The 26,020-nt window shown below is 41.7% G+C and overlaps 2 protein-coding genes across 3 annotated transcripts in view; both read left to right on the top strand.

Moving 5' to 3' along the window:
• The window catches only part of cux1a (cut-like homeobox 1a), a 57,150-nt gene extending 51,595 nt beyond the window's left edge, over window positions 1–5,555 (top strand). For both annotated transcript variants that reach the window (XM_085430185.1, XM_085430184.1), the window contains one exon: window positions 315–5,555. In XM_085430185.1, the coding sequence (XP_085286311.1) occupies window positions 315–822 (508 nt within the window). In that variant the 3' untranslated portion in view covers window positions 823–5,555. The remainder of the gene's footprint in view (window positions 1–314) is intronic.
• Window positions 5,556–5,720: 165 nt separating this feature from the next.
• cux1b (cut-like homeobox 1b) lies at window positions 5,721–9,906 on the top strand. The gene is made up of 9 exons (XM_085478691.1): window positions 5,721–5,835; window positions 6,615–6,818; window positions 8,567–8,679; window positions 8,783–8,899; window positions 9,037–9,120; window positions 9,370–9,426; window positions 9,514–9,594; window positions 9,690–9,754; window positions 9,858–9,906. Exons 1-9 carry the CDS (start codon window positions 5,721–5,723, stop codon window positions 9,904–9,906), a joined length of 885 nt encoding a protein of 294 aa, XP_085334817.1.
• Window positions 9,907–26,020: the final 16,114 nt, after the last annotated feature.

The following is a 26,020-nucleotide window of genomic DNA, read 5'->3' as shown; positions in this document are numbered from 1 at the left end:
ATTAAATATAGTTTACCTGAAGTTAACACGATAAGGATCTCATGTCTTTGTGAATAGTACCTCTGTTCAAATTCCTTGTTTTATTGAAATACATTAGTGGGTTCGTCTTGACTTTATCTGCGGATAAATGAATTGTCTAAATCTTTGTGTACGACTCTGCCAGATCACATTGTGTTTTTGTTGCACTGTTAGTCCAAATGCGTAAGCTGTTCCCTGTTCATCGAAAATATTTTGACATTAGTAGAGTGTATTGTATTCCACAAATTGAATTTCAGGATTTAATTAGCGTGACTGAACTCATGTTTCCCTCTTAGGTCACGTATTCGGCGAGAGCTCTTCATAGAGGAGATCCAGGCAGCTGGAGGGGTAGGGCCTGGCAGCGAAGCGGGATCGCCTTCCCTCCGTGGGTCCAAATCAGGAGAAGGGGACAGCTGCGATGGGACGGAATCTGAGGGCACAGTGGAGACACGCCAATCTCTGGGCATTGGCTTGGAGGATCACAGAGGAGCATGCAAAGACCACGACATGGAGGCTGAGTCTGAGGCAGGGGGCTCTAATAATTCCCCTGCCCAGTTAGACTGCACCGCCACAGGCTTGGCCGGGCCGGGCTCCAGCGGTGGACAGGGTGGACTGGGGCTTTTCAGCCTCACAGAGGCATCCTCCAGTAGCTCTGCCTCTAGTACTAACATCCCAGCCTCTGGCCCTGCCAGGAACCCCAGGGACAACAATCTGCGCAAGAAGAAAGCAGCCAATCTCAATAACATCATCCACAGGCTGGAGAAGGCTGCCAGCAAAGAGGATCCCTCAGAGTGGGAGTTCTAGCTCCCCCTGATCATCCTTCATCCTTCTCGTCTCATAACCTCACGACCTCTAACCTTGGACCCCTCCTGCTCTGTTCCAGTTGGAGAGTGGACACAGCCAAAGTCAAGCTCAGCAGCCATTTTTATTACGTAGAAGCTTTCCAAAAAGAGGAAAGAAACAAAGAGTGGTTGGCAAAACCCTTAAAAAGAAGATTTACTGAATACGTAGAAGAACAAAATAAGAGAACTTAATTGTTTCTCCTGGTTTTTTTTGTTTGTTTTTGTTTTTAAAAACTGCGTTTTGTTTTTGTACTGAGAAAAGCACTTAGCCGTCCTGCTGGCCTCTGGCCCTGCTGTACCTCCCCCTATCACCAGCCACTGGTGCACCAGACTGGTTAGTCCTGAGCTGGGGTCTGACCCACAGCTGGGGTTGAAACCTGGACTCAGTAACACAGGCAAGGCCTGACACAGCAGCTGTCACAGTGATAGACACTGATAGATGATAGATAGAGACAGGAACTCTCTTACAAGAACTCTCACTTTCTTAAAGGAGATTTTTTTCCGCTCTTCTTCTCACCTCCCAAGTGTCCACAAACCTCCCCTCACTCAGTGAGATGCCTCATTTTTCACACTGTAGAGTGACTGTTACAAACCCTTTGCCTTTTTCACTCACTGCGTGTGTGTGCGTGTGTTTGTATGTTAGGGGTTGTGTCAGTGTGCACCTGTGTGTGTGTGTGTGTGCGAGAGTGTATACACACCCAGAAAAAAGAGGAAAAAAAAGAAATGGTGTGTATGTGTATTCTCTTCTCAATGGCAGCATGTTTTCATTTTTTTAATCTCACTCCTACACTCTTAAGAGGGTAGTTGAAGGCCTGCTGGCTGAGCTGCCATGGTTACTGGTGTAAGAACGATGAACTTTGACCTGTTGTGTCCCATATCCTATCCTGCTGACAGCCATGTGATGGCCAGAAGGATGTGTAATTCCTCACAAAATACACACACTCATCTGAAGAGGAAGGAAGGAAAGAAGGACCCCTCTTTTTGCCTCCTTAAACCCTTCTTTTTAGGATGAAGGATGATCTGTTTTTTCTTTGTTTTGTTTTTAAATATTGCAATTTGGTTGCCAATAAGAGATTGCACAGTCTATTGACTCTAAAGAGTACAAAAATAGGGAATTTTAGGAAACATTTTTAATTAGTACAAAATAAGAACAGAAAAGACAAGAATAACAAGTTACTGTTTAAAAAAAGAAAGAAAGAAACAACAACCTTAGAATGGAATAATGTTGCATTGTTGACATACAATGAATTCACGTAGTACTGTAGCTGTCTGACATGGTGATACTATACGTGTCTCTCGTTGTTTTGGTTGTGCACGTCACAACTTTGCCCAGCACTGGACCTGCTGGGTGGGTGTGTTTGTGTGTGTGTGTGCGCGTGTGTGCGTGTATGTCCGCACCACCGACAAAATTTTCTCTGTTCACAAACACACATCTTTTTATAGGCCAAATCAGGAAGAGTGTGTGTATGTGTGTGTCTGTGTGCATTTGTTATTTGCCTGCATGTAAGTCAGGGTTGAGGTCAGTTCACTCAGAATTGGACCGATCGATCGATCGATTTGTCAATAATGAAATTCTTGATGGAAAATGGGTTTTTTTTTTTTTTTTTTTTTTTAAGCAAATGAATTGCAGCGTGCAGAAACTTCTGCTGGTGAATTCGCCCCAACCCTGGTGTGAGTAGTTACCACTCTCCTCCAGTCTCTCCTGTATCCAGGGATGTAAGTCTTTTTTGCATTGAATTCTACTGTATACACTACAAATTATAAGGCATATCACCTCCTCCCTGTCCCACACAAGCCCTCAGTGCCTGTCAGCCCACTGCCTCCCCTTTGTTTGTGTGTTTGTGTGCGTGCGTGAGAGTTTGCGTGGATGCATGTGCACGCACGCCTGTCGTCAATACATGCGTGTGCACAAAGCGTGCGTGAGACTCGAGTGTTCAGTGTTTCCGATGAGTGGGGTCATATTTCGTATCTTGCACACACTACTAGTGCACAACTGACACCCTTCTTTAAGCTGTTTGATGCGTTACCATTACATTAATCTTCTCACAAAGTAGTGTAATACTATGATTTACTGTAGCTTGGTTTTATTGCTATTTTGCATTTATAGTTTGGTTTTTATTCCGCTTATTTATAGGTGCTGTATTTTTCATTTAATGTCTTATCATTTGAGTTGTCTATTTTTTAAGGGATTATACTGTTCCTGAGGGCAAGTAACATTTTTATTAGACGTATAGACTGCCGGCAGTATTGGTTAATATTTACAAAGATGTACTAGTTCTCATTTGTTTGTATATTCATGAATCCTAAAGTTTAGTGTCATTTCAATAGCTTTTGAAAGATGTGTTTTGCTACAGTTCATGCTCCCGTAAGCATAAAAAGCTCTTACCACAACTGTTATGCTCTCACACACACACAAAAAGAAACTGCTAGCTAGAGAATCAAAGGACATATCAAGATCAGTGAATATATGATAGCATATCTGTTTTCCTGTTTTCTATCCTCCAATAATATTTGTTTGTTTGTTTGTTTGTTTGTTTTTTTGTCCTTCCTTTTTTTTCTTTTCCTGGGCAAGCCCAACACTACTGCTCGGCAGGGCACGCAGCTTTCTTTAGATGTAGACCTTGCCCACTCATTAATCACATTAACTTAATTAACTGGTCCAAATTATACACTTTGTCAAATAGGTCAAGTGAAATTACCTAAACATACGAACGCATGTTAACTTGAAAGAGGTCATATCTGCCAAATTGAGATTAGAGAAGTGTACCAGCTAGCAGGTGTGCTACGCCAGATCGAGCAGAGATAGCCAGCCTATGATTATGCAGAATTTCTATTGCAGTTAGTAACGAAGCACTTATTAGGATCTTTGTAAGACTTACCAGGACAGGGTCTGTAAACACTACAACAAGAGTACGATCCCGGGATCCTGGGAAGTGTATGCCTTTAAAAAAAAAAAAAAAAAAAAAAAAAGTGGTTGTAAACCAAGCACAGATGCTTATCCACATTGTAACACTAAAAACAACAACAAAAAAGAATCATAAGATAGCTGTACCCATGTTTTCTATGTGATTAAACTGAGTTTCTGTCCAGCCAACCCTTATTTCAAACTACAGATGACTGTGTGACAGGCGGGCCGTCGTCCTGTGCAGGTGTAGATATCATGAGTATCAAACGTGTTGTTTTCTATTCACAAATCCCAACGTTTTTTTTATAGCCTCACACTTTCCCCTCAGCGTATACTCGAGATAAGGCGGCAGCCCGTCAAAAGTTTAAATCGGACTTTCCAAAGCGTCTGTTAGTTGTTAAAAAATAATCGCCCAAACGTCGGCTCTCCCTGCCGTCGACTGATGTGAGACATCTGTCCCCTGCTGCGCGCTGAATAGTGATACTGCCTTCTGTTGGGACCGCTTGGACTGGACAGCCACAGTGTGTTTGTTTTATGGTGATGAATAGCTACTGTAAAGTATGAGCACTTAACCCATCAGTAATTATTTTCTTTTTTTTTTGTAATAGCCTGATCCATCCGCTCACCCGAACCGTGTGAGATCATCAGATTTGTGCCTTTAACTGCCAAGCAGGGCACCAAACTAGTGATGTCATTAGATGTAGAGGATTCCCCCCGATTCGTTCGCGATGCATCTCGCGTCCTGACCTGAAATTTGTTTCTCACGGTACTTTAAACTCGACTTCCATCAGCTCTCCGGAGAGGGTTTTATTTACAAACTAATTTGTTTGTTTGTTTGTTTATTTTTTTCCCACAATGCATTACTTACGTTGTATATAAACTGACTAGCAGCGAAAAAGGCCAGAGCATTGAATGAAGGAGGAAGCATGCAGAAATGGCATACACTGTAATAACACTGAATTTATTCATAGGGCATTTTTTGTATTTTTCTGTTTGTGTCAGGTTTGCTGTGACATTGATAAACGGCACTACAGGTATTGATAATGACACGTGCCAATTCTGATGGTTATTTGGAGGAAAAAAAAGAGAGAGACGTGTAAATACGGTCGATGGAGTAGCTATTAATTCACTATTGTCACGGTATGCTTTTGTTTTGAAGGCAGGAGGAGAGAAGGGACGATTCAGGACTTTTCCATGATCCACAGATATTTTTCTACAAATTTAAATCAGATGATTCTATACACTGTTGAATAACATTGTAAAGGTGTAACAGATGCTGTATATCATATCATGTTTTCTGAAGTCGTAAAGCTTTACTGTATGATCTGTTGAAGTAGTGGTTGTTCATTTGACATGTTTTTAGTTGTAATGGAAGCCCGAACAGCAGCACTGGTCACCATATTCAGGAGAAAAAAAGAAGAAAAAAAAATAAGAGAGAGAGAGAGAGAGAGAGACCTCAGATGTTTTTTGTAATACTTTTAAAATATATCTTATGAAGTGGGTTTTTGTAAGGAAACACTTTCTGAATCAGCGGTGCTGTATGCATAGCACACTCAGTAATACATACACACATAATACAGCACAATACACTCATGTTTTAAACCCTCCCCCCCTCCCTTAACCCCCTTTTAACTTTACTCACATGGCTTTTGTTATTGTTTTAAGTCTTAAAATCATTTCCCCGTCGTCTTTCACGCTTAAGCCTCGGAGATCGGCTCCGGGATAAAAAACATTTCATTCAGTACAAGACTTAAGATTTAAACAAACAAAAAAAAAAAAAAAAAAAAAGAGGAAGCAAAAAGCCAAATAGTGACGTTAGTTATCCTCTTCTGTTGGAAAAAGGTCGCTGACTTTTTAAAATGTTGCATTTTTTTTTTTTTTTACCCCTGTACATTGCTAGTGTCGTCGCTTCAGTTCACCCATAGCTTAAACCACAGTGTAGTCTGACAACCAAAATGACCTGGGGAGATCTTCACCCACCCACCCCCAACCTCCTCCCCATCTACCCCCACCCTAACCTCTTCCCTCCCCTTTTGGAAAGCTTTAAGATGCTTGTTGAGGCTTTAGCAAGTTCAGAGTATTGTTCTTTTTTTTTTCTTTGATTTTTTTTTTCCCTCCCCCCAACATGTCATCAACAACGTGAAAGTAATAATTCTCATCACTTTCTCCCAATGCTTATTTTTTTAATGAGTGTGTGCGTGCGCGTACGTGTGTGTTGTAGTACAAAAGGATGCATGACTGTAAAGGGATGGTCAAGATGTTTTTTGAAAGTCGTTTCCTCCCCCCTCTCTCCTTCCCCGTCCCTCTCCGCACTTCCGTCACTCCTGAGATGCTTTTTAACTCCTTCACGGTCTCCCTCCCTTTGGTTTGTTTTTCCTCATGTATCATTGTTTCTTTATCTTTCTATTTACTAAACGTATCATGTTGTTTGTTCTCAGCACTGTAAAACAGTCCCTTCTACAACATTGAAAAGCAATATCACTGTATGAAATGTTCACAATGTATTTGTTATGATTGACATTTGATTCATCATCATTATTATTCACATGCACCCTAGGTGTGATAATTGAAGTAAATCTCTTTTATACAAATACTAAAAGTGTGCTGTGGCTGTTTTTCTGTTCCGCGTTCACTCTGTAAAAGAAGTATTCTCAGAGAAAGAGATCAGTTGAGCTTGTTAGAAACAAAGAAAAGGGCTTTCACAGATGTTTTGGACTGCTTCTGCCTTTTATCAGCAGCTACAGGTGAGTTATGTTGGGTTATGTTTTATTATAAATTTTTTTTTTAAAGTCTACAGTTGGGAAGTTTTTTGAATCAGAGATGGTCTTAAAGTTGTTGTCTGTCTTCAGGACGTTACTCTGAGCTGCAGGTGGAGTTTGCAGCCGCGGTGCGTACCAGCGCCGAGCAGAAGGAGCTGATCCTGAAGCTGGAGCACGACCTGAGCACCGTCCAAGCCATGTCCTCCCTGCCGCGCCCCGATGCAGACGGGTCAGAGGTCAGCAACATGGGCAACATCCCCGAGCCGATCAAAGAGGCCTCTGCGACCTTTATCGGTAGGTCGCCGGGATGAAATGGAAAGTTGATGATGTTTGATCATGATGTGTTTGTTTGTTATTTGGATTCCTCACATGTCATCCCAAAACGAAACGCCACCTTTAGCCATAAAGTGGCCCCGCAGTTTAATTTATGATCAAAGTGGTGACAATATCAAACTGTTTAGAAATCATTGGAAAGGACATAGGATTTAAAAAACTAAAAAAAATATTAATTTGCAATAAAAAAATATTGCAAATGTTTTGTGCAGAAATGCTCAAAATAAAGAGTCACTGTGAAACAACTTTACCATTTACCATAAAATCAAAAAACCACATTTATTAGACCATTAAAACCCCCAATAAATATAGAGATTGTAGAAATGGTCAGAAACTAAAAATGAGATGACTTATTTGGCAAACAACAGACTGAATTCATGGTTTTATACCCAAATAGGACTTTTCTGAGAAATAAGCAAATAAATGACTGCATCTAAGTTAAATTATGATAATAATAATGATAATATGTGGTTTACTGTTTGTTTGTTTTTTCATCTTTTTTGTAAAACTAATTTGAAAATTGAAATGATTGGAAATAAAATTAAATTTATGGAGGAAAAAAAACCTGTTTTAGCATTAAAAATATTATTTTGATTAACCATAAAAAAACATGAAACATAAAACAAGATTTTGGTCATTACAGTACAGTTAATATAAGGCAGCAGTGGCATAAACCTTACAGTGGATGGGGGTCTAATAATGTAATTTGTATATTTCCAGGGTTATTTGCAGCCAAGGACCTTTTCATAATCCTCACAACACCTGTGTAATAAAACTGTAATAAGCTGTAGTAGAAGGCGGCTGACATGCACGCTACAAAACACTTATATTTCACAACGTCACATAAATGTATAGTTGAGTCCTTAAAAGTCAAATAGAAAGCTGCGCACATTTTTCATGCGTGTGAATGAGCCGCCTCTCAACAGCTTTCTGCCTGAAAACGCAGCTCACGGTAGACGAGATGTGGAAGTGCATAAAAATTACAGCCACCCGAGAAAAAAAACAACAACACTTAATGTTTCCTGTTTGCATATTTCGCAGCCAGCAGGCACTTTCGCCTTTTTATGACACCTTACATTTATTTTTCAAACACATTTTAATGCTAATGTTACCTCTGCTTTCATTAACGCACAGATAAAGCAAAGGATGGAGAGATAATATTCAATGTTCAGTGTTATTGGAGTCAATTATCACATTTCAAAACCATGAGCAGAGCGGAGAAAAAGGGAAGAAGACTCCAAATTAAGAAAAGAGTCGTTACAGATCACTGATGGTAAATCTGCATTCACATGTCTGTTGGCACTGGCTCATCTGTTGCCTTAAATTTCTATTCTACGTGTCAAAAAATGACAAATTATTAGTTTAATGTTTTTCCCTTCTAAGCCTACCGCTGGCACGCCTCGTAAACCGAATTATTCACCCAGCTTTGATACTGAAGTTTGTCTTTAGCACAGCTTCTCTAATTGAAGTCAGATAAATGTGCTGAAGGATGCTCCGCAGGGGGTTTGTCTGTTTTTTGGATTCTCACCTGATTAGAGGCGTTCGAGTGCTTTTCTTTCGTGTGTCAGTTAAAACCTGAGGGTCTGGTGAGTTGAGCGCTGTCTATCTTAATAATCAAATAAACCTCGCTCGCCTCTGTCTGATCTGAAACGTTAGCCATGCAAATAGAGGAAAAGATTCCCGGCATGTAAGTGCTGCTTTATCTGCAGGTTCAGGTGTGAGCGCCCAGCCTGAGCTTCCTCAGGGCCAGATGGACTCGCTGCTCTCCATCATCTCCAGCCAAAGGGAGAGGTTCCGCTCTCGCAACCAGGAGCTGGAAGCTGTGAGTCACACACACATATGCACGCGCACACACACGTATATTCATGTGTCTCTTTCGCTGGAGGGCTAATTCCTCTTCCCTTTGTTCCCTCTGATGCCTGTAGGAGAGTCGCTCCATGCAGCAGACCATGCAGGCCCTGCAGAATGAACTGGACAGCCTTAGAGCGGACAACATCAAACTCTATGAGAAAATCAAATTTCTGCAGAGCTACCCAGGCAGAGTATGTCTGAGAGATTCTTTCTGATGTCCAGTTTGGTTTGCTGGCACAAAATAAACCCAGTTTGGGTGTTTCAGTGGCTGATGAATGCTTAATTTGGATCGGTCTCCCCTCCCTCTTGTGTTTCCTCCCTGCTGCAGGCTGGAGGCAGCGACGACACCGTGATGCGTTACTCCTCCCAGTACGAGGAAAGACTGGATCCGTTTGCTTCCTTCAGCAAGAGGGTGAAAGTCACACACTTGAGATCAAATAAAAATGTTAAACGCTGTCATTTCTTAGAGGAGTTTCTTTGTTTTATGAGATAGTGATAATAAATAATGACTAAATGCAGAGTGATGTCTAAACAGGTGAAGAAGAACATGGATTAATATTCCACAAACAGTTGTTTTATCATAAAATAAATCAACTCTAGATTTTATATTCACACGTGCTGCCGGGAGATGTCGTCATAGTTCTGTGCGGTGTGTTTTCAGGAGCGTCAGCGCCGATACCTCAGCCTCAGCCCCTGGGATAAAGCAACTCTGGGCCTGGTAAGAATCTGAATCAAACATCAGACGCGTCTTCTGTGTGTCCGTGTGAACTTCTCATCTCACTCTCCGGTTGTTTGCGTCTCTCAGGGACGTGTGATTCTCTCCAACAAGATGGCCAGGACCATTGCTTTCTTCTACACTCTGTTCCTGCACTGTTTGGTCTTCTTGGTAGGTTTGCTTTCAGTACCGCGTGGCCTCCTCCGGTAGGTACATCTGCAGCTTCAGAGGAACAGGACTCACCTGTCACCTGTGATTATTTTCAGGTGCTGTATAAGACCGCTTGGAGCGAGAGCATTGGCAGAGACTGCTCAGCTTTCTGTGCGAAAAAGTGAGTGTGCCTCCTGCAGCGGACTCAGAAGCTCGTCACATAATGCAGCAGATAAATGCGATGTTTTATTTGACCCTTACGAGTGCTTCGCTGTTTGTCTCAGGTACGCTGACCACATCCACCGTTTCCATGAGAACGACCCAAACCTTTAAGCCGACCCACGGTGACATCATGACATGGCATCGGTGACATCAACACTGAGCAGCATGCATGTTCCTTAGAGAAGTTTACCTTTATTAAAGCTCCTTTATTCTTCCTGCAGTAGCTAATTTCACCACTAGGGGGCAGTTTAGGGCTGTGAACTGTAAATTAAAGGGTTGCTTGATTACTTGATGATTGGTAAGTTGCAGGTGATATACAAAACCATAATCTGACGTTTATTAGATAATACAATACTGAAAGTCAATCATTAACAGTATATATGAGACATGTGCTATTTAAAGCAGGTTTAATGAAGTTCTTCTTTATCTTTCTGGACTGAAGGGACCACGATACTCCTTATTCTTTTTTTTGTTTGTGCGGTGTGTTTAACTGGAACTGAAGATGTAAGTTTAGGTTGGTGGGGTTAACATTAAGACATTAAGACATTAACATTAAGTTTGATTGGTGGGTAAAAGCACAGCTTGAAGTTATATAGAAGGATTTTTGAGCAGATCCTGGTGGTGGAACAACACATACAGTAGTTAAGATTTTTTTCATTCCTTTTTGCTCTATTTCGAATAATTAATGGGAGTAATAAGTGATTGGTAGGTACTAGTTTTAATGGTTTGTTACTGTTGTTTGTTATTAGGAGACCGTTTTCTTCTCGGCTGAGTGATGCAGTAATAGACTAAAGGTTACTGAGTCTGTGACCCTAATACTCAACGTCATTGTGCGTGTTTACCTGCTTTCTTCTCCCTTTCTGTCATTGCACATCTATTACAATAAAGACTATACAGCAATTTCTTTTGTAGTCTCATTTTATCTTCATCTTGTGGTGTGTGAGATAGCCGAAGATAATATACATACAAATCCATTCAGTTTTATTTATATAACCTTAAATCACATTAACAGTTGCCTGCTTTATGTTGTAGGGTAAAGACTCTATAATAATCCAGAGAAAGGAGAAGTAGGACAGTGGGAAGGAAAAAGTGCCTTTTGACAGGAAGAAACCTTTGGCTAATTGCTCTCTGGTTACGTAGCAAGTTCGGACCTAGATCTTACACAGAACTCAAAATCAAGCTTAAGTCTGCTTATGTGCTGTGTAATACTGACTTGTGTGGTGGTTTCCTTCCTTAGAAGTAATAGTTTTTGTAATTTCTGCTACTTTGTCTGGGTGATGGCAAGAGGGGTAAAAACTGTTGGCTGTGTTGTAGCGTAGACCTGTAGTGCTATATAAAAGGGAGACATTGGAGCAGGTAGTGCCTTCAAACTCAAGTCAACAGTGGGCAGGTGGACGCTTTCCTGCAGACTTGCCTGTCAGCTGTCTGTCTCTGTCCTCTTTGGAGTTTGAACCTGACCAGAGCGTGATGGATGTGCTCAGTCGGCGCTGCGTAGACTCGTATCTGTATCTGCAGCTTCCGAGACAGGATGAACTTCCTGAGCAGGCTGTACTTTCTCTAATGTGTCAATGTTCTCTCACTATCTGTTGCGCTAGATAGGACTATAAGTTTATTTTTGCTCCAGTGCCAAATGCATTGTGTCTACTGTAGCTGGACACAACCCAGAAGAGAATCAAATAACAGCAGTTATTAGTATTGTACAGCACTTTGGTCTACCAGGTGTGTTTTTAAAGTGCTATATAAATAAATAAATGATGATGATGATGATGATGATGCAGAAAATTGTTCCACTGCCAAAAACAGTGTCCAGATCTCTCTTAGGATTTTTTTCTGAGTGTAAAGATAAGTAAATGTATTCTAAAGCAGAAATGAACAAGCTTAGGCCTGACACTGATCATTTCCTTAGTATTAAAAGGACTAACACCGTATCTTACATGTAACTATATTCACCTACCTACCACGTTGGGGCGGCTGTAGCGCATCAACTAATCTGAAGGTTGGTGTTTCGATTCCTGGCTGCTCCAGTCTGAATGCCCAAATTATCCCTGAGCAACATACTGAACCCCGAGTTGTAATTCCAAGGTAATTACACTCTCAGTGGTGGGCAGCAGTATAACGTGCTACCGAAAAAAGAGCACATCAGTAACATTATAGGGATCTTTTTAATGCGTTAATGAACGTTAAAAAAAAGAGCGTTGTTGGGTTTGTGTAACAGCTGCACCATGACGAAGGAAAAAAAAAAAGAGTAACCGTCTAAATAAAGACGGGGAATGAATTCACAGATCAGTGATTCGACCCTCAGCGGTCCCTCTGAAGTCTGCCTACATCTTAGCATGACTGAATTAACCTGCATTATTCATGAGAGGCAATTCTTAAAGAGCACCACAGCTCACTGCCATTAAAGACAAACAAGGCTGGCAGACTCAGACGTGCACTTCCTCCTCCACCATTCCGGCCTCTATCTTAAGCCCCATTTTGCTTATCAATCAGAGCAGGCTCCAGGGCTATCTCGGCACAATTACGGCTTCATTCTGCCCCCCAGACCGCCATTCACCTTTGACCTCAATCTTTTTTCACATCGCCTCTCCTCTCACGCGTCCCCACCACACTTTCTCCTACATCTCTCATCTCAGCGTCTCCAGCTGCCCATCGTCAGCAGCATAAATATTAACATCCTCCATCTGTGGAATTACAAAGGTCTTAAGTAAGCCTAATGGCCCAATGTTATTTTTATTGCAGTGGACAGGCCGCCTCACTTGGACGGGTCCTCTCATTAATGACAGCGCACTGATGCCTCAGCATTTCATTTATTTATTTATTTTTCGCCTTGCCATGCTTGTTTTGAGGCTGTTCGAAAGTGCACATGAAAGAAGAGGACAGCGGATCATCTAATCCTTTTGCTTTCCATCCTGTGTTCAGCAGAGGGCAGTAAAGTTATGTTCTTTTTATCAATATGAATTATTTAGCTGACTCTTCTGACTGTAGCCTTGCTTTTGTCTGCCTGCAGCTTCCCTGATTTCTGTTTCCTGTTAATGAAACAGTGTTCCCAACATCTCCACTTGTGTCTTTAATGGCACGACATGGATCTGATGTTGACATGTTTTCTTTCTTTTTTTAATTAGTAGGGAAATTTTTTTGGATTACTATATTAAAGTTTCATGCTTCCAATATGTGAAGATCAAAGTGACAGCTTTAGATCTTAGATATAAATTCTTTTAATGGGATTTTTGTTTGGCTCCATAATGTAGGTGTTTACACATTCACCGAACAAGCAAAAGATCCCCAAAGGAGACACAAATCCCCTTTGGGGTTGCATCAGGAAAAGCATCTGACGCAAAAATCTGCCAAATCAAACACGTGACGCTACCTGCTGTAGTGAATAACAGAACAACTGAAAAGCAGCTACAATAAAAATACAACCCATAATTTTTCTCATTAGCCGACCCACAACTCAAACAAAAACACTGTATTACCTGTTTTTGAGTAAGATTTAGACTACAACATCATCCGCTAATTGGAAGGTTCGCGGTTCGATCCCTGGCTGCTCCAGACTGCATGCCAAATATCCTCAGGCAAGATATTACACATGAATGAATTAAACATAGAAAGAAAGTGCTGGTGTGAATGGGTGAATAAGGCAAGTTGTATAAAGTACTTTGAGTGCTCAGAGTAGAAAAACACTATATATCCTCAGGGAATTTACAAAAACCCCAAGAGCTACATCTCAGACTCCACTGGCCTCAAGTAGCATGTTAAATGTTAATGCTAAATACATTGCATTTATAAAAAGACTGAACCAAGTATAACTTGTTTTGGGGGGGGGGGGTGACGAAGAGATTCTCCTCTCAAAAAGAACATGCACCATGGCTGAGGTTTACAGATTTTAATCTGAATAAAACAAAAAAGATCTGGAACAAAGTCATTTGGACTAAAAAGATCAAAGTAGATATGCTATTAGTTGCTTTTGTGCTGATATGCACAAACACCTCATGCCAGCTGTCACGCACGGTGGTGGAGGGGTGATGAGATGGGCTTGTTTTGCTGGCACAACACCTGAGTCTGACAATGAACTCTTGTGTATTTTAACTGTCCAGCAGCTAAAGCTTGGACCGTAAAGGAGTCACACAACAAGACAATGATCCCACGCACGCTGTGCACACAGTGGAACGGCCAAAGTCCAGACCTCAACCTGAATGAAATGCCATGTTGAGACCTTAAGAGAGCTGTGTGTAAATAAATGCCTGCAAAGCTCAATGGACTAAAGCAATGCTGTAAAGAAGAATGTGCCAGAATTTCTGATAAAATCCCACAGGAAACAATTACTTCAAGTCATTGCTGCTAACGGTGGTCCTGCAAGCTAGTGACTGAGGGGCGTGTACTTTCTTTTTCACAGACTGGAGACTATAATCCATGTAATTCAACTAAATAGTTAAACTGTTATGTAAAAAAGTGAACACCTGAATCTAACAACATTCACTTTGTTCTCACATTTTAGTCGGTTTCTAAGTTAAACGCACACATTTAAACATCAGCTCCTCACGCGTGCTCAAACTGACTCTGCAACTCCTCCAGGTTTTGGGGCCTTACGGGCTTAAATTCCTTGACATTGTGTCCTAAATGAATGAAGAGTTTTCAGTGGAGCCTGCAGGCTGCAGCTCAGTGCCCATGAATCCTGCTTCAGCTTGGCAGGTAAGACCTTTTTATTTTTTCTTCCCCAGACATCGCTCCCATTCAGAGGCATCATCTTCATTCATTTCTCTGCGGCTGTGAAAATCTCATTCAGAGCTTTCATTGAACTAACACACCATTCAGGATTTTTCTCCTTTGTGTCACTAAGTAGCTCAGACCATAAACTGCTGCAGAGGACTGTTGCATGGATACAGAGAGTGTGTGGGAGTGTGTGTGTGTCTTTGTTGCTAAAGGAGTTTGGTGCCTATATGTGTGCCGGGGAGGTCTCATTCATTTTATTTCAACCTCTCGTAATCCCCTTCGGAAATCTCTCGGTCCCATTCCTCTTTTCCGTCTTTAGCCTGTCTGCATGAAGTCAGTTTACCCCCCACCCCTCTAAATCACCCTCACCCCCTATCCCTTCCACCCCCCTGTGGGTGTTGCTATGGAAACAGGCCTCCTCTGTCAGGTGGCTCCATGCCTAACGCTCCCCAGCGCTCTGATTTGCTCTGACATCGTCTGGCTGAATCACTCTGACACGTGATCTTCAATCAGCCAGTCCAGATGCTGAATATGGAGCTGGTCTCTCTTGTGACATCCCCCACCCCAGTCTTCTCCCCGCCCATTCATCAGGGGAAGTTATGGGTGGGTGTGGTTCGTGTTAATTCACAGAAAAAAGATATAATTTACTAAGAAATAAAATGACTGATTTGTTCAAACGACATAATATGTGGCTTCATTTAAATAGATTAACTTTAATATTGTGCTTTGACCCTCTTTATCAGTTCAGCAGACACTGTTTCTTATCACATTCAGCTCATTTGTCATTTTTCTCTCTTTTATAACCTTTCAAAATAGTAAATGTTTGATTTTTGTGTCGCTGTTAATCAGATCAGCCTCTCCTCTCCAGTTTGGAGCAAGCTGAAGAAGGAAATCTGAACTGGTTTAGGTTTTTTACTAGTTTTGTATTTTCAGCATCCATCGCTCCTTGTGTTCCCGTGGCACTAAATGCTAGTTTGTTATGTTAAAGTGCTAAGCTGTTCAGAGCATTCTTATTCTAAGAAAAGGACGCTATTAAACGCACGAATGAGCAAGAACAAAAAAGGAAATGAAAAAAAAAGTTTTCAAATAAATGTGTGGATTGCTCCTGTCACAGAACAGTGGAAACTGGCTATAACTGGGACAGAAGGAGAAGTGGGAGCCCCCCCACCCGTGCACAACTGCGTGTGCAGTTTGAGAAACCACACAGATCCTCAGCTGGCAGCTTCATTAGGCGGTTCGAGCAAGATTGTGCAGTTAATTGTAGTGAGTGGTAAACACTGTTGTGTGACATGAAATTTCATAAAAATTAGTTTTCTATAGTTAGGTCAAGAATGCTTGACATCACACTTTGTTGAGACTGCAACCAAATTCACCTGAATGGACAGATTTGTTGCTTCTTCAATCAACAACTTCCAACTATGCCAACAAAATTAATTAGACTTTTAACTTGGATGACACAAGTGCGCAGCAGTGATGGTTGCTGAAAATGGGCTTATAGGTATTGGTAAAACTAATTAGTGGTGAATATTTCTATTCATCATTATGAAAAACAAGATTGTTTTAGATAAATTTCGTCTTTATTAAGTATGAACTGTTTCCTTATTTGGTGCAGTAACAATGAAAAGGGTCAATATGCACCGACCAGTTCATTGGCTCGTTAATGCAGATATCTGATCAGGCAATCAGAAGGCAGCAACTCAATGCATTTAGGCATGCAGACACAGTCAGAACAATCTGCTGCAGTTCAAACTGAGAATCAGGATGGAGAAGAAAGAGATTTAAGGGACTTTGCAAAAACCAGTCCATCTGGTATTTCAGAATCTGCTGACCCACTGAGGTTTTCCCATATAACCATCTTTAGAGTTTACAGAGAATGATCTGAAAAAGAGAAAATATCAGAGCTCAGAGAAGAAGGACTAGACTGCTTCAAGCTACTAGGAAAGAAAGAAAGACAAGAAAAGAAAGCCATCAAAAATACTGTAAAGTATCAAAAGGAAGCCCCTTATCATGAGGAACTGTGTGTGTGTTCTGTGATTAGATAAATTCATATTGCTGTGAGGGCAGCATTGTAGTGTTTTAGCTGGTTCAACATTGTCTCTGTGAGCCACACCTGTGCAAAACTATATTTAAGCACAGTGTTTGGGTAAACACGCCTGCTTTCCACCTCTGTTGTTTCCACCAGAAAGTTTATTGGCAGACACTTTCCAGCACTGACGCAACTGACGCGCTTCCCTTCCTGTTGTTGTTTCCTCGTGTTGTTTACACTGTCATTGATGGTGTGGTTTACTGTGCTATCTTGAGCTGAGCTCCAGAGTGGCTGGGATGACATCATTGCACACATCATGCATCACCTCCTGCCAGCTCAGCAGGAGAGATGCAAAGTCAGGTACAGGGTGACACTGAAAACACACATGCACAAATGCTTGCACACACACACACACACACACACACACACACACACACACACACACACACACACACACACAGCAACACTTTACTCAGCAGGTCGTCTGAGGATCAGCGCTGCTAATTTCTTGGCGCCCCTGTGAAAGTGTTTTAAGTGAAAGTTGGTGTGAGTCAGACCGACTCTTGTGACTCTGTGTGACGAGGTCCAACACCAGCCTGTAACCCAACCGGAAAACAAGAAATAAAGATCTTGTCTTTATTAAACAGAGGCTGAATTATTTCCTCCAGTTTGTGAATATGAGTCACTTCTCAAAAGCACTTCAGAAGCGAGGCTGGAGTATCAAACAGGCAACTTTCCGTCTGTACCGCACACTCAAGGGCCCCCAGAAAAGAGTAAAGGTCACTCTTGTAAGTATTCATATTCCACTTTCATCAAATTTGAGAGACATAAAAGAGACATCTTAAAGAATAATAGACTGACTTTTAGTCAGTCTATTATTCTTCATTTCCACCACTCCCCCTGCCAGTGGCAGACGCCCTCAGAATCGGTGCGTTGGTGGTTCTTTGTGTCCGGGGATGGGCGTCCAGGTACACACCGGCTCACTCCTTGGTGGCTGCTTATCGGGGCCTGGAGCCTGGGGCTCGCTCGGGCTGGGCTGTCGATCTTACGTGCTGCACAATAATGTTTAATATTTAGTATTTACTGTTATATTCACATATATCATTGTGATTTTGTTTATTCTATTGCTCTTTTTTTTCTTCTGCTTGTTTTCTCTTTTTTCTTTCTCAACAGGTGATCCAGGTGATTGATATATGTATTTTTTGTCTGCTTATTTTGTTGGTTTTTGTTTTTTGCCCTTTATCCCCGTCCCTCTTCCCCGCTGTTTTTCTTTCCCTCTTTCTTTCTCCCCTTTCTTTTCCCCAGTCAAATCTGTGCCCTAGCCTCTCTCTCTCTCTCCTGAGGGTGCCTGTGTGGGCGTGTCCCACTACCTCCCCTGCCTGAGATGCCACCTTTCCCTCCTGTACAGCTGACTCCCATCAGCAATTAAGGGTATTTAAGCCCAGAGCAGGGTGAGCTCTGGGCCAGAGTGCCATTTTGTGTGGGCCCAGCTAGTGAGCTGAGTGTCTTGTGGTGTTTCCAGCTAGTGAGCTGCGCTTTCCTTTTGACTTTTTGCCTTACTGACCGACGCCTGAGTTTTGTTTGTTTCTTTTATGGTGATAACGGCTTGTCCGTCTCTTTTAGTTGAATTACTTCAATAAAACTATTTTATTTAACGTTTTGCCTCCCTGACTCCTTTTTCTGACCCGGTCACTTTTGTTACTTCCCCCTCCCCGCCTAGACCCCTCAGGGGAACGTAACACCCATATTTAGCAAGTTAAAACTGAATATCATATCAAATCCACTCTGAAAACTAACTGGAACTGTGTAATTGTAGCCTCAGTTTCCCATTTCCCATTCTTAGCTGAGGAGCACCCAGTGTGGTGTTGTGCTGCTGTAGCCCACCTGCTTTGAGGCTCAAGAGCCTTCAGTTATGCTCTTGTGCACACCTTGGTTGTAAAAACTGATTATTTAAGTTTAAGTTGCCTTGTTATCAGCTCAAAGTAGTTTGGCTTTTCTCCTGAGACCTTTGACATCAACAAGGTGCTGCTCTGGGTATTTTCTCTTTTTCAATGATTCTCTGTAAACTCAGGAAATATTTGTGCAGGAAAGTCCCAGCAGATCAGCCAACAGCCATGTCACATTCAAAACCATTTAAACCACATGTTTTCCTCTCCCTGATGCTCAGTTTGAACTTCAGCAGATTATCTTGACCATGTCTACATGTATAAAAGCCCTGAACTGCAGCCATGTGATTGGCTAATTACATATTTGTGTTAATGGAGCAGTTGAACAGGTGTACATAATAAATTGTCTGGTAAGTGGATGACACAGTGCAGAGGCGGAGCCAGACATTTGAAACACCCGGGGCTTAGCCCAAAGAGTAGTATGCATGTGGGATTTTTTTTTTTTTTTTTTTTTGGGGGGGGGGGGGGGGGGGGTGTAGAAATGACTGAAAGATTAATAGGCTCTGTTCAAAAAAGAATGACTTCATATAGGGAAAAATATATATCACATGTGCAGGACACCTTAAACTAGTTTTTTAATTAAGCAGCAAGGCAGAACAAGGTCAGGGCTGTATCAAGACACGAGGACTAAACCCCAATTCAACCAGACCCAGAACTGATCCAGAATTAAAACAGGACTGCAACAGTTCAAAATCAGGACTACTGAGGACTTAACCAAGACAGAACCACAATCAGAACTAGATGATAGTAGCACTAAAAATCATCATAGACCTGCACTACACTTATTTTTTAATTCTACCAAAGTCCACTATTTAGACTGAGAAAAGTTTATATAATTATTTAGCCTTGTTGTGCAAACAAGCCTGCAGAACTTAATAAATACAGAATTTGAAAAATAACAAACCTAAAAAGAAACACTAGGTACTAGATACATGAGTACCTATGATACGCTGATACTTTTGGTAAACAACCATTTGACTAACATGTGTGTCTCACCTGCTCTTGTTCCATCTCTGTTCCTCTCTCTCCCTCTTTGTGCTGACAATCATCAAATATACAGTTGAAACCAGATATTTACTCTTCAGATAAAAACACTTTTTTAATTGTAACATCAAATCAGACTAAATGTTTATTTTTTTAGATTGATAAATATAAAAACATATTTGTTAACTTTAAGAGTAAAGAGAGAAACTGTCTGTGTTTCTTAATTGCAAATGGCACCAAATTGTATTCAAACTTGAGCCACACTTATGGAGCTCCACAGTTCTGTTCCTGGTGTTTTGGTTGACATCTCTGGATTTTCCCATGTCACAGAAACAGGCTCTGTGTTTTGCCTTATATGCATCCACAGGTGTGCCACCAATTTACTCACATGGACTCTACTAACCTATCAGAAGCTTCTTCAGCTCAGAATGGAATCGTCTGCAGTTTTCTTATTAATTAACAATAAATTTAGTGTACATGTACTCCTACATTTGATGAAAGTGATAAAAATAGCTCTGTCTCTCTTTATTCTGAAATTTAACTAATTCAAAATATATTTCAATATTTATCTAAAACAAAAATTTACTCTAAATTGATGTTGTGCAGTAAAAATGTTTTATGTTTTCTCCCTAAAGTGTATGTAAATATCTGGTTACAAATGTGAATATCCTGCTGTGTACTGAAATCCCTCTTGTTTTGCATAGAAATATACTGAACAACATACAAAGCATAATATATAAAATAACATTTACCTGAGTTTTTTCTTTGAAAGAAGCCTCTAATGTCCATTCTTATATTTCAGTACATAACTGAAACCGATTTAGACGGGGAGGGTAAGAACTGAAAATATGAAATAAACACACGTAAGCTAAGACTCTAAAAAAATAGCATTTGTTCGGCTTTTCATTTTGCCATTTGTTGATTCACTTGAAGAGCAAGTAACGTAATATTGGTCAAGTGATCAGTTTCATATCAATCTTTCGTGATGCACCGTCATATTTACATTATTTGTACGGTACGAATGATTTGCTTTGGTACCTGGTCAAACTTAAGCTCTCCTTAGTATGGCTGGCTCTGTTTCTCCAACAGCGCACTCACGGGCAGCAGCTGCCCCGCCCCCTCGCTCAGTCGCTTAGTGCCTGAGCTCGGATCATACCAATATCAGGGGGGGATTCACGCACAGTCGTAAATTCCCACAGTGTGCACTATGTGCTTCGAATATTGTGTGTACTTTTTGTTTTATACAGTTGTCAGCCAGGCATCTAACTATGAAAAAATTACACTCCAAAATACCCCGGGCTTCTGACAAAACAACCCGGGCTTAAGCCCCGTAAGCCACCCCCCCGCTCCGCCCCTGACACAGTGCAACTCAAACTACCTCCCTGGGTGGTATTTAATAGTATGCTGATATGGTAATGTCTTAACTTTCTCTGTTATTTCAGAGCAGTGTTCAAGTGAAAGCACTAAACTGTAACCCCCCTCCAACGTGTCAGGTGTAAGGGGTCAATTTATTTTTTTTGTTTCCCATTTTATTGTCTTAAAACCTCATTTATAGCTTTAGAAATGTGCACACAGGCTACACTTTCACATTTTTTGGTGAATTCTACTGAAAAGTATTTCTTCTTCAAAGTCAGGACATTTTGTGTGCACCTCAGTAGCCTGTTTTTGGTCCGGCGAGAGTGAGGAGCAGTTTCTTATTAAAGCCCGCTGACACATTGATCCTTCAACAGCCCCCAGGAGACCAATCTTCATCTCAACCACTTTAGATGCTTTCACAGGAAATCAACTCAAAAGCATCTTCTTTTCCCCTTCCTTTTTGGTCTTCCAGCTCTCTCCCACCCGTGTCTCACCCATCTGAAGTCTAAATATGGTATATACAGCGTTCTGATCAATGACGCCCACTGAGGAGGCTGTGCTGTTTGTGTGCACAGTAACGTTACGGGTCCTCTGCCATCGAGCTGTGCAGTATGTGAGCACAAAGGACAAAAGGGAAAGCGGTGACCTTTTGTGGCACAATGAGAGGAATTAAAAAGGAACAATGTGATAGTAATTTGGAGGCATTGAGACACTGACGGAACAGGACTAGAACAGATGTGATGTGGCATAGCCGGGGAGGAAGCTGGGGATGAGCATTAGGCTAAAGCGGCCACTGCCCCCTCAAGGCCTCTGTCGATTCATCCTTCCGGCAGGAAGTGTTTAAGGATCAATAAGAAGCGAGGGTCTCTGGAGAGAGACAAAGAGAGAGCCTTCATGCAGCCCAGGTCTCTTTTTGTTTCATTAAGCGGCTCCTTGCCCTGTTCTGGGCTTGAATTGAGAATAACGAGCTTAAAGGTTTCTGTCTCCATTTCTTCATCACTGCTAATGAAAACAGCAGTGAGAGGCTGCTTCCCGCATGGTCATCCAAACCAAAAGGTTTCTTATCTGTCATTTTTACCCCTTTTAAAACTTTTTAAGTGCCACACACTTTCATTAGATTAAAAGTATCTCATTCACACTCTCAGAAATTGAGTCCTTTTCCCCAACACATTTCTCCATGCTTCCTCTAAAATGTGTTTATTTAGTTTTGTTGTCACGTCCTCCATTCATCTTTTGAAGCAGGAAGGTTTCTCAGCATTCAGCTCACCTTAGTCTTACACTTTATACTGCATTTATAATAACAGCTTACATAAATGACACCTATAGTTTCATTAAAACTGTGGTTCTGCATGCAGTTTACACTTTTATGTGTGCAGTTACACGCCAGCTGAATCCGTGACAGTCATGCACTTAAATTATTTCATCTAATTATTGTAGGTGAAGGAATCAAATGTTCCTTAAACTCGTCTTTGATTAATGAAACATTGTTCTTGCTCTGTATGATTTGAACACAATCAGAATCAGAATACTTTATTGATCCCTAGGGGAAATTATTTTTCGTTACAGTGCTCCATTATAAACAAACATTAACAAAGACAGACAATACACTAACTAAGAATAACACAATATATACAGGCATATATATACATAAAAGTCACGTATTAATAAATAGCTGAAAAAGAACATGTGCAAGAAGGGTGTAGCTGTTGCAGTAAACAGTGTGTTAAGTGGATGCGTTGTACAGGGAGATGGCCACAGGCAGGAATGATTTCCTGTGTCGTTCAGTGGTGCTTTTCGGTAATCTGAGTCTTTCACTGAACGAGCTCCTGTGACTGACCAGAATGTCATGGAGTGGGTGGGAGGTGTTATCCAACATTGTCTTTATCTTGGACAACATCCGCCTCCACGACACCACCTTGAGGGAGTCCAGCTCCATTCCCACAACATTACTGGCCTTACGAATCAGTTTATCGAGTCTGTTGGTTGAAATGTCAACACTGACCCCCTGGATTGAAACAGGGGTCAAGTGTTTCCTGGTCTTCCTGAAGTCCACGATCAGTTCCTTGGTCTTTGCCACGTTGAGCTGCAGATGATTCTGCTCACACCACGTGACAAAGGAGCCGACCACAGCCCGGTACTCTGTCTCATCATCCCTGCTGATGCATCCAACCACCGCGGAGTCATCAGAAAACTTCTGAAGATGGAGGTCTCTGTGCAGTGGCTGAAGTCTGTGGTGTAGAGGGTGAAGAGGAATGGGGAGAGGACAGTCCCCTGTGGCGCCCCTATGTTGATGATTACCTTGTCAGACACACACTGTGGGAGACGTACATATTGTGGTCTTCCTGTCAGCTAATCAACAATCCAGGACACCAGAGAAGCATCCACCTGCATCGCTATTAGCTTATCACCCAGGAGGGTCGGCCTGATGGTGTTGAAAGCACTGGAAAAGTCAAAAAACATGACCCTCACAGTGCTCAGCGGCTGGTCCAGATGGGTGTAGACACGATTGAGCAGGTAGATGATGGCGTCTCTGTTCCGAGACGAGGGTGATAAGCAAACTGAAGGGGATCCAGATGTTGTCTGACAATGTGTCGCAGCTGGTCCAGGATGAGCCTTTCCAGGGTTTTCATGATGTGGGAGGTCAGTGCCACGGGCCTGTAATCCTGGGGGCCACTGGGACGTGGCGTCTTTGGAACAGCAAAAGCAGTTAGTTAGTAGTCATCAAAAACTAAAATCATGTGTGAAGTTGTGTGTCTGTACATGTGTAACAAACACAGACTGTGAAGAAAAAATGGTGATACTCTAGCCCTCATAATCACCCACCGGTTTGTAGACCCACAGCCTGAAGCCTCAGGCTTACTTTTATTGCAACTACCATCTTGGGTTTTGTGTGAAAAGTGTCCATATTTGCAAAGGAGGGTGGACTGCTACTACAGTACTGTGAAAAAGTATTTTTGTCATGGTCCGGGGTGGGTGGCTGGAATTTTCCATCAGGCTCCTGAGTCTACCTGGTATCCACCCCTGGGCAGGGCCACCTCCTCCTCCAGTTCCACACACCTGGAGCTGTTTGCAGGCAATCAAACCAGAGTGAACCTCAGGTCAGCCATTCCACATCGCTCAGCTCACTCCGGATTCACGTCACCCCCTCTCATCGCTCACTTCCTCCAAGTAAGTAAAGTTATATAATGTACTCACCATCTTCAGAGCTCCTCTCCACTACCTCCCTAACTCCGATGTCCTCTCTCCTTAGTATGTCTGCTTAACTGCCTCCTTCCACTCTGCATCTCTGGCCCAGTTCCCCCTCTGTAGATCCATATGTGTGAGTGAATGGGTGGATGACTGGATATGTAAAGCGCTTTGGGGTCCTTAGGGACTAGTAAAGCGCTATATAAATACAGGCCATATCCACCTAGCCACGTTAACTAGGCCTCGCAACGTTAAATTCTGTGTTTTTGTTGCCTTTTGTCCTTGTCACGCTTTCAAATTTAACTAATAAACATTGTGAAACATCCTGTCTCTGTTCTGGGTTCCTGCCCCTGAGTCCAGTTTTAGTACCAACCTTTCGGTCTTCTGACAATTTGGATATTTATCGCATTAATGTACATGAATCCTTCAACATGCCATGGAATATTTAAGGGATTTAAGAAAATATTTTGTAAAAATTGCTTTACATGCAAAGGATCCTCATTTCAAAGCCGAGCAGGAGAGACAAACCCAGCCTCAGGGGCTTACGAGCTAATGTACTGCTGGTCCCAAGCCCAGATAGATGGAAGGGCAAAAAAATCTGTGCCAAACCAAACGTGCAGATCGATCTACTGTGGCAACCCCTCGGGAAATAAAGGAGCAGCTCAAAGTAGCTTACTTCATACTGTATTAAATAAAAAGACATAACATATAAGCTGATAAGACATTTTTATAGTGAAATAAAAGCCAAAGTTTTCCAAATGTGAAGTCATAAGAACTAAGAACCAGGTGTTAAGGTAATTCTGTGTAGTCTCTATTGAGACAGTGACACAAAACATCTAAATTCATGATTTCTTGGGACCATATTCCTCAGACACCAAGTCTCTGGGCTGGTATTAGTACTTTACAAAGACTTGTAAACCGTTGAAGCCATTTTAAATCACCATGCTTTTCTTTCATCATTTGTCTATACTGCGAATCATTACACAGATCACTTAGAGCTGCTTAATAGCTGAGAAAAGAGTTCAAAAAACAAGATCACATTGTCACTGCTCTGACTTAAAGCAGGTGTAGATTAAATACTGACCTTTCAAATCAGCTCATCCACTCCCACTACCACCTGTCTGTGGCCTGACCAGGCCATTATTTTAGTCCTTAACCCCCCCACCAGACTCAATCCTCTCAGGGAGGATTATCATGAAGCTAAACTCTGTGTGCCCCCACCACTGGGACGGAAACATCACAGAGCCACGTGAAAAGCCTAATTTGGCCCAAACAACATTTATGTAATAAAGGACAAACTGACTTTATTTGTTTAACCTTGCATGTTTGAAACGCAGCTCAAAGAGCTTTACCAACTGGAAAAGATATTATCCTCGAAGACAAACCCCCCTTAAAGAAAAACTAAACCCCCATCACCCAAGGTTTTTATTTCAGATGTTGCGGACATGACCTGTTTGCTTTCTTCAGCCAAGTGATGGAAGAAAAGATCCTCTGAAAATACTTCTGTTACATGCACAGAGGGAAATGTCATTTCCCATTTTGTCTGTGGTTTTCTGTCACTTCCCTGAAGTATGAGCCTAATCCCTAACCCCACATAGGATGTACTCTGGATTATAGTTCTTCCTGGGGAGGAGCAGGAGGAAGAGAGTTACGAAACTATGAACATGTTTTCATATTTTTATGGACAGATTTAATTGTTTTGGATTGAAGGTGTTAATTTGTGGCACATCAGATCCTAGCTTTCCTTCCTTCATTATGTTTTGGATCCCTGATTATCGTGTTAGATGTTCACATTACAGACCTCATTTGCTTTCATGCTGATGTGAACTCGTGATAAAAGTATTCAGTATCAGTTTAATCATCAGCTCTGACAACACAAAGCAAACAGAAGAGTAAAATTAGATGTTTGACACGCTGTCCTGGAACCCCTGGTGAGCTGCTCCAGTGCTGTTTTGGGGTTTCTGGTTTAAAGGGCAACACGAGGAAGAGGTGGGACTCCTTTAAGACGCCCACACTG

The sequence above is a fragment of the Copadichromis virginalis genome, linkage group LG14 (genome assembly GCF_057382275.1).
Source record: "Copadichromis virginalis isolate Kocher_CV1m ecotype Utaka linkage group LG14, C_Virginalis_male_GT1.1, whole genome shotgun sequence".
Taxonomy (NCBI): domain Eukaryota; kingdom Metazoa; phylum Chordata; class Actinopteri; order Cichliformes; family Cichlidae; genus Copadichromis; species Copadichromis virginalis.
This window is presented reverse-complemented; position numbering and strand designations above follow the sequence as displayed.

Coding starts and splice junctions, on each gene's coding strand:
- cux1b (XM_085478691.1), top strand. CDS start 5,721: ATGACCTGGGGAGATCTTCACCCACCCACCCCCAACCTCCTCCCCATC. Junction 8,680..8,782: donor GCAACCAGGAGCTGGAAGCT/GTGAGTCACACA, acceptor TGATGCCTGTAG/GAGAGTCGCTCCATGCAGCA. Junction 9,121..9,369: donor TTGCTTCCTTCAGCAAGAGG/GTGAAAGTCACA, acceptor GTGTGTTTTCAG/GAGCGTCAGCGCCGATACCT.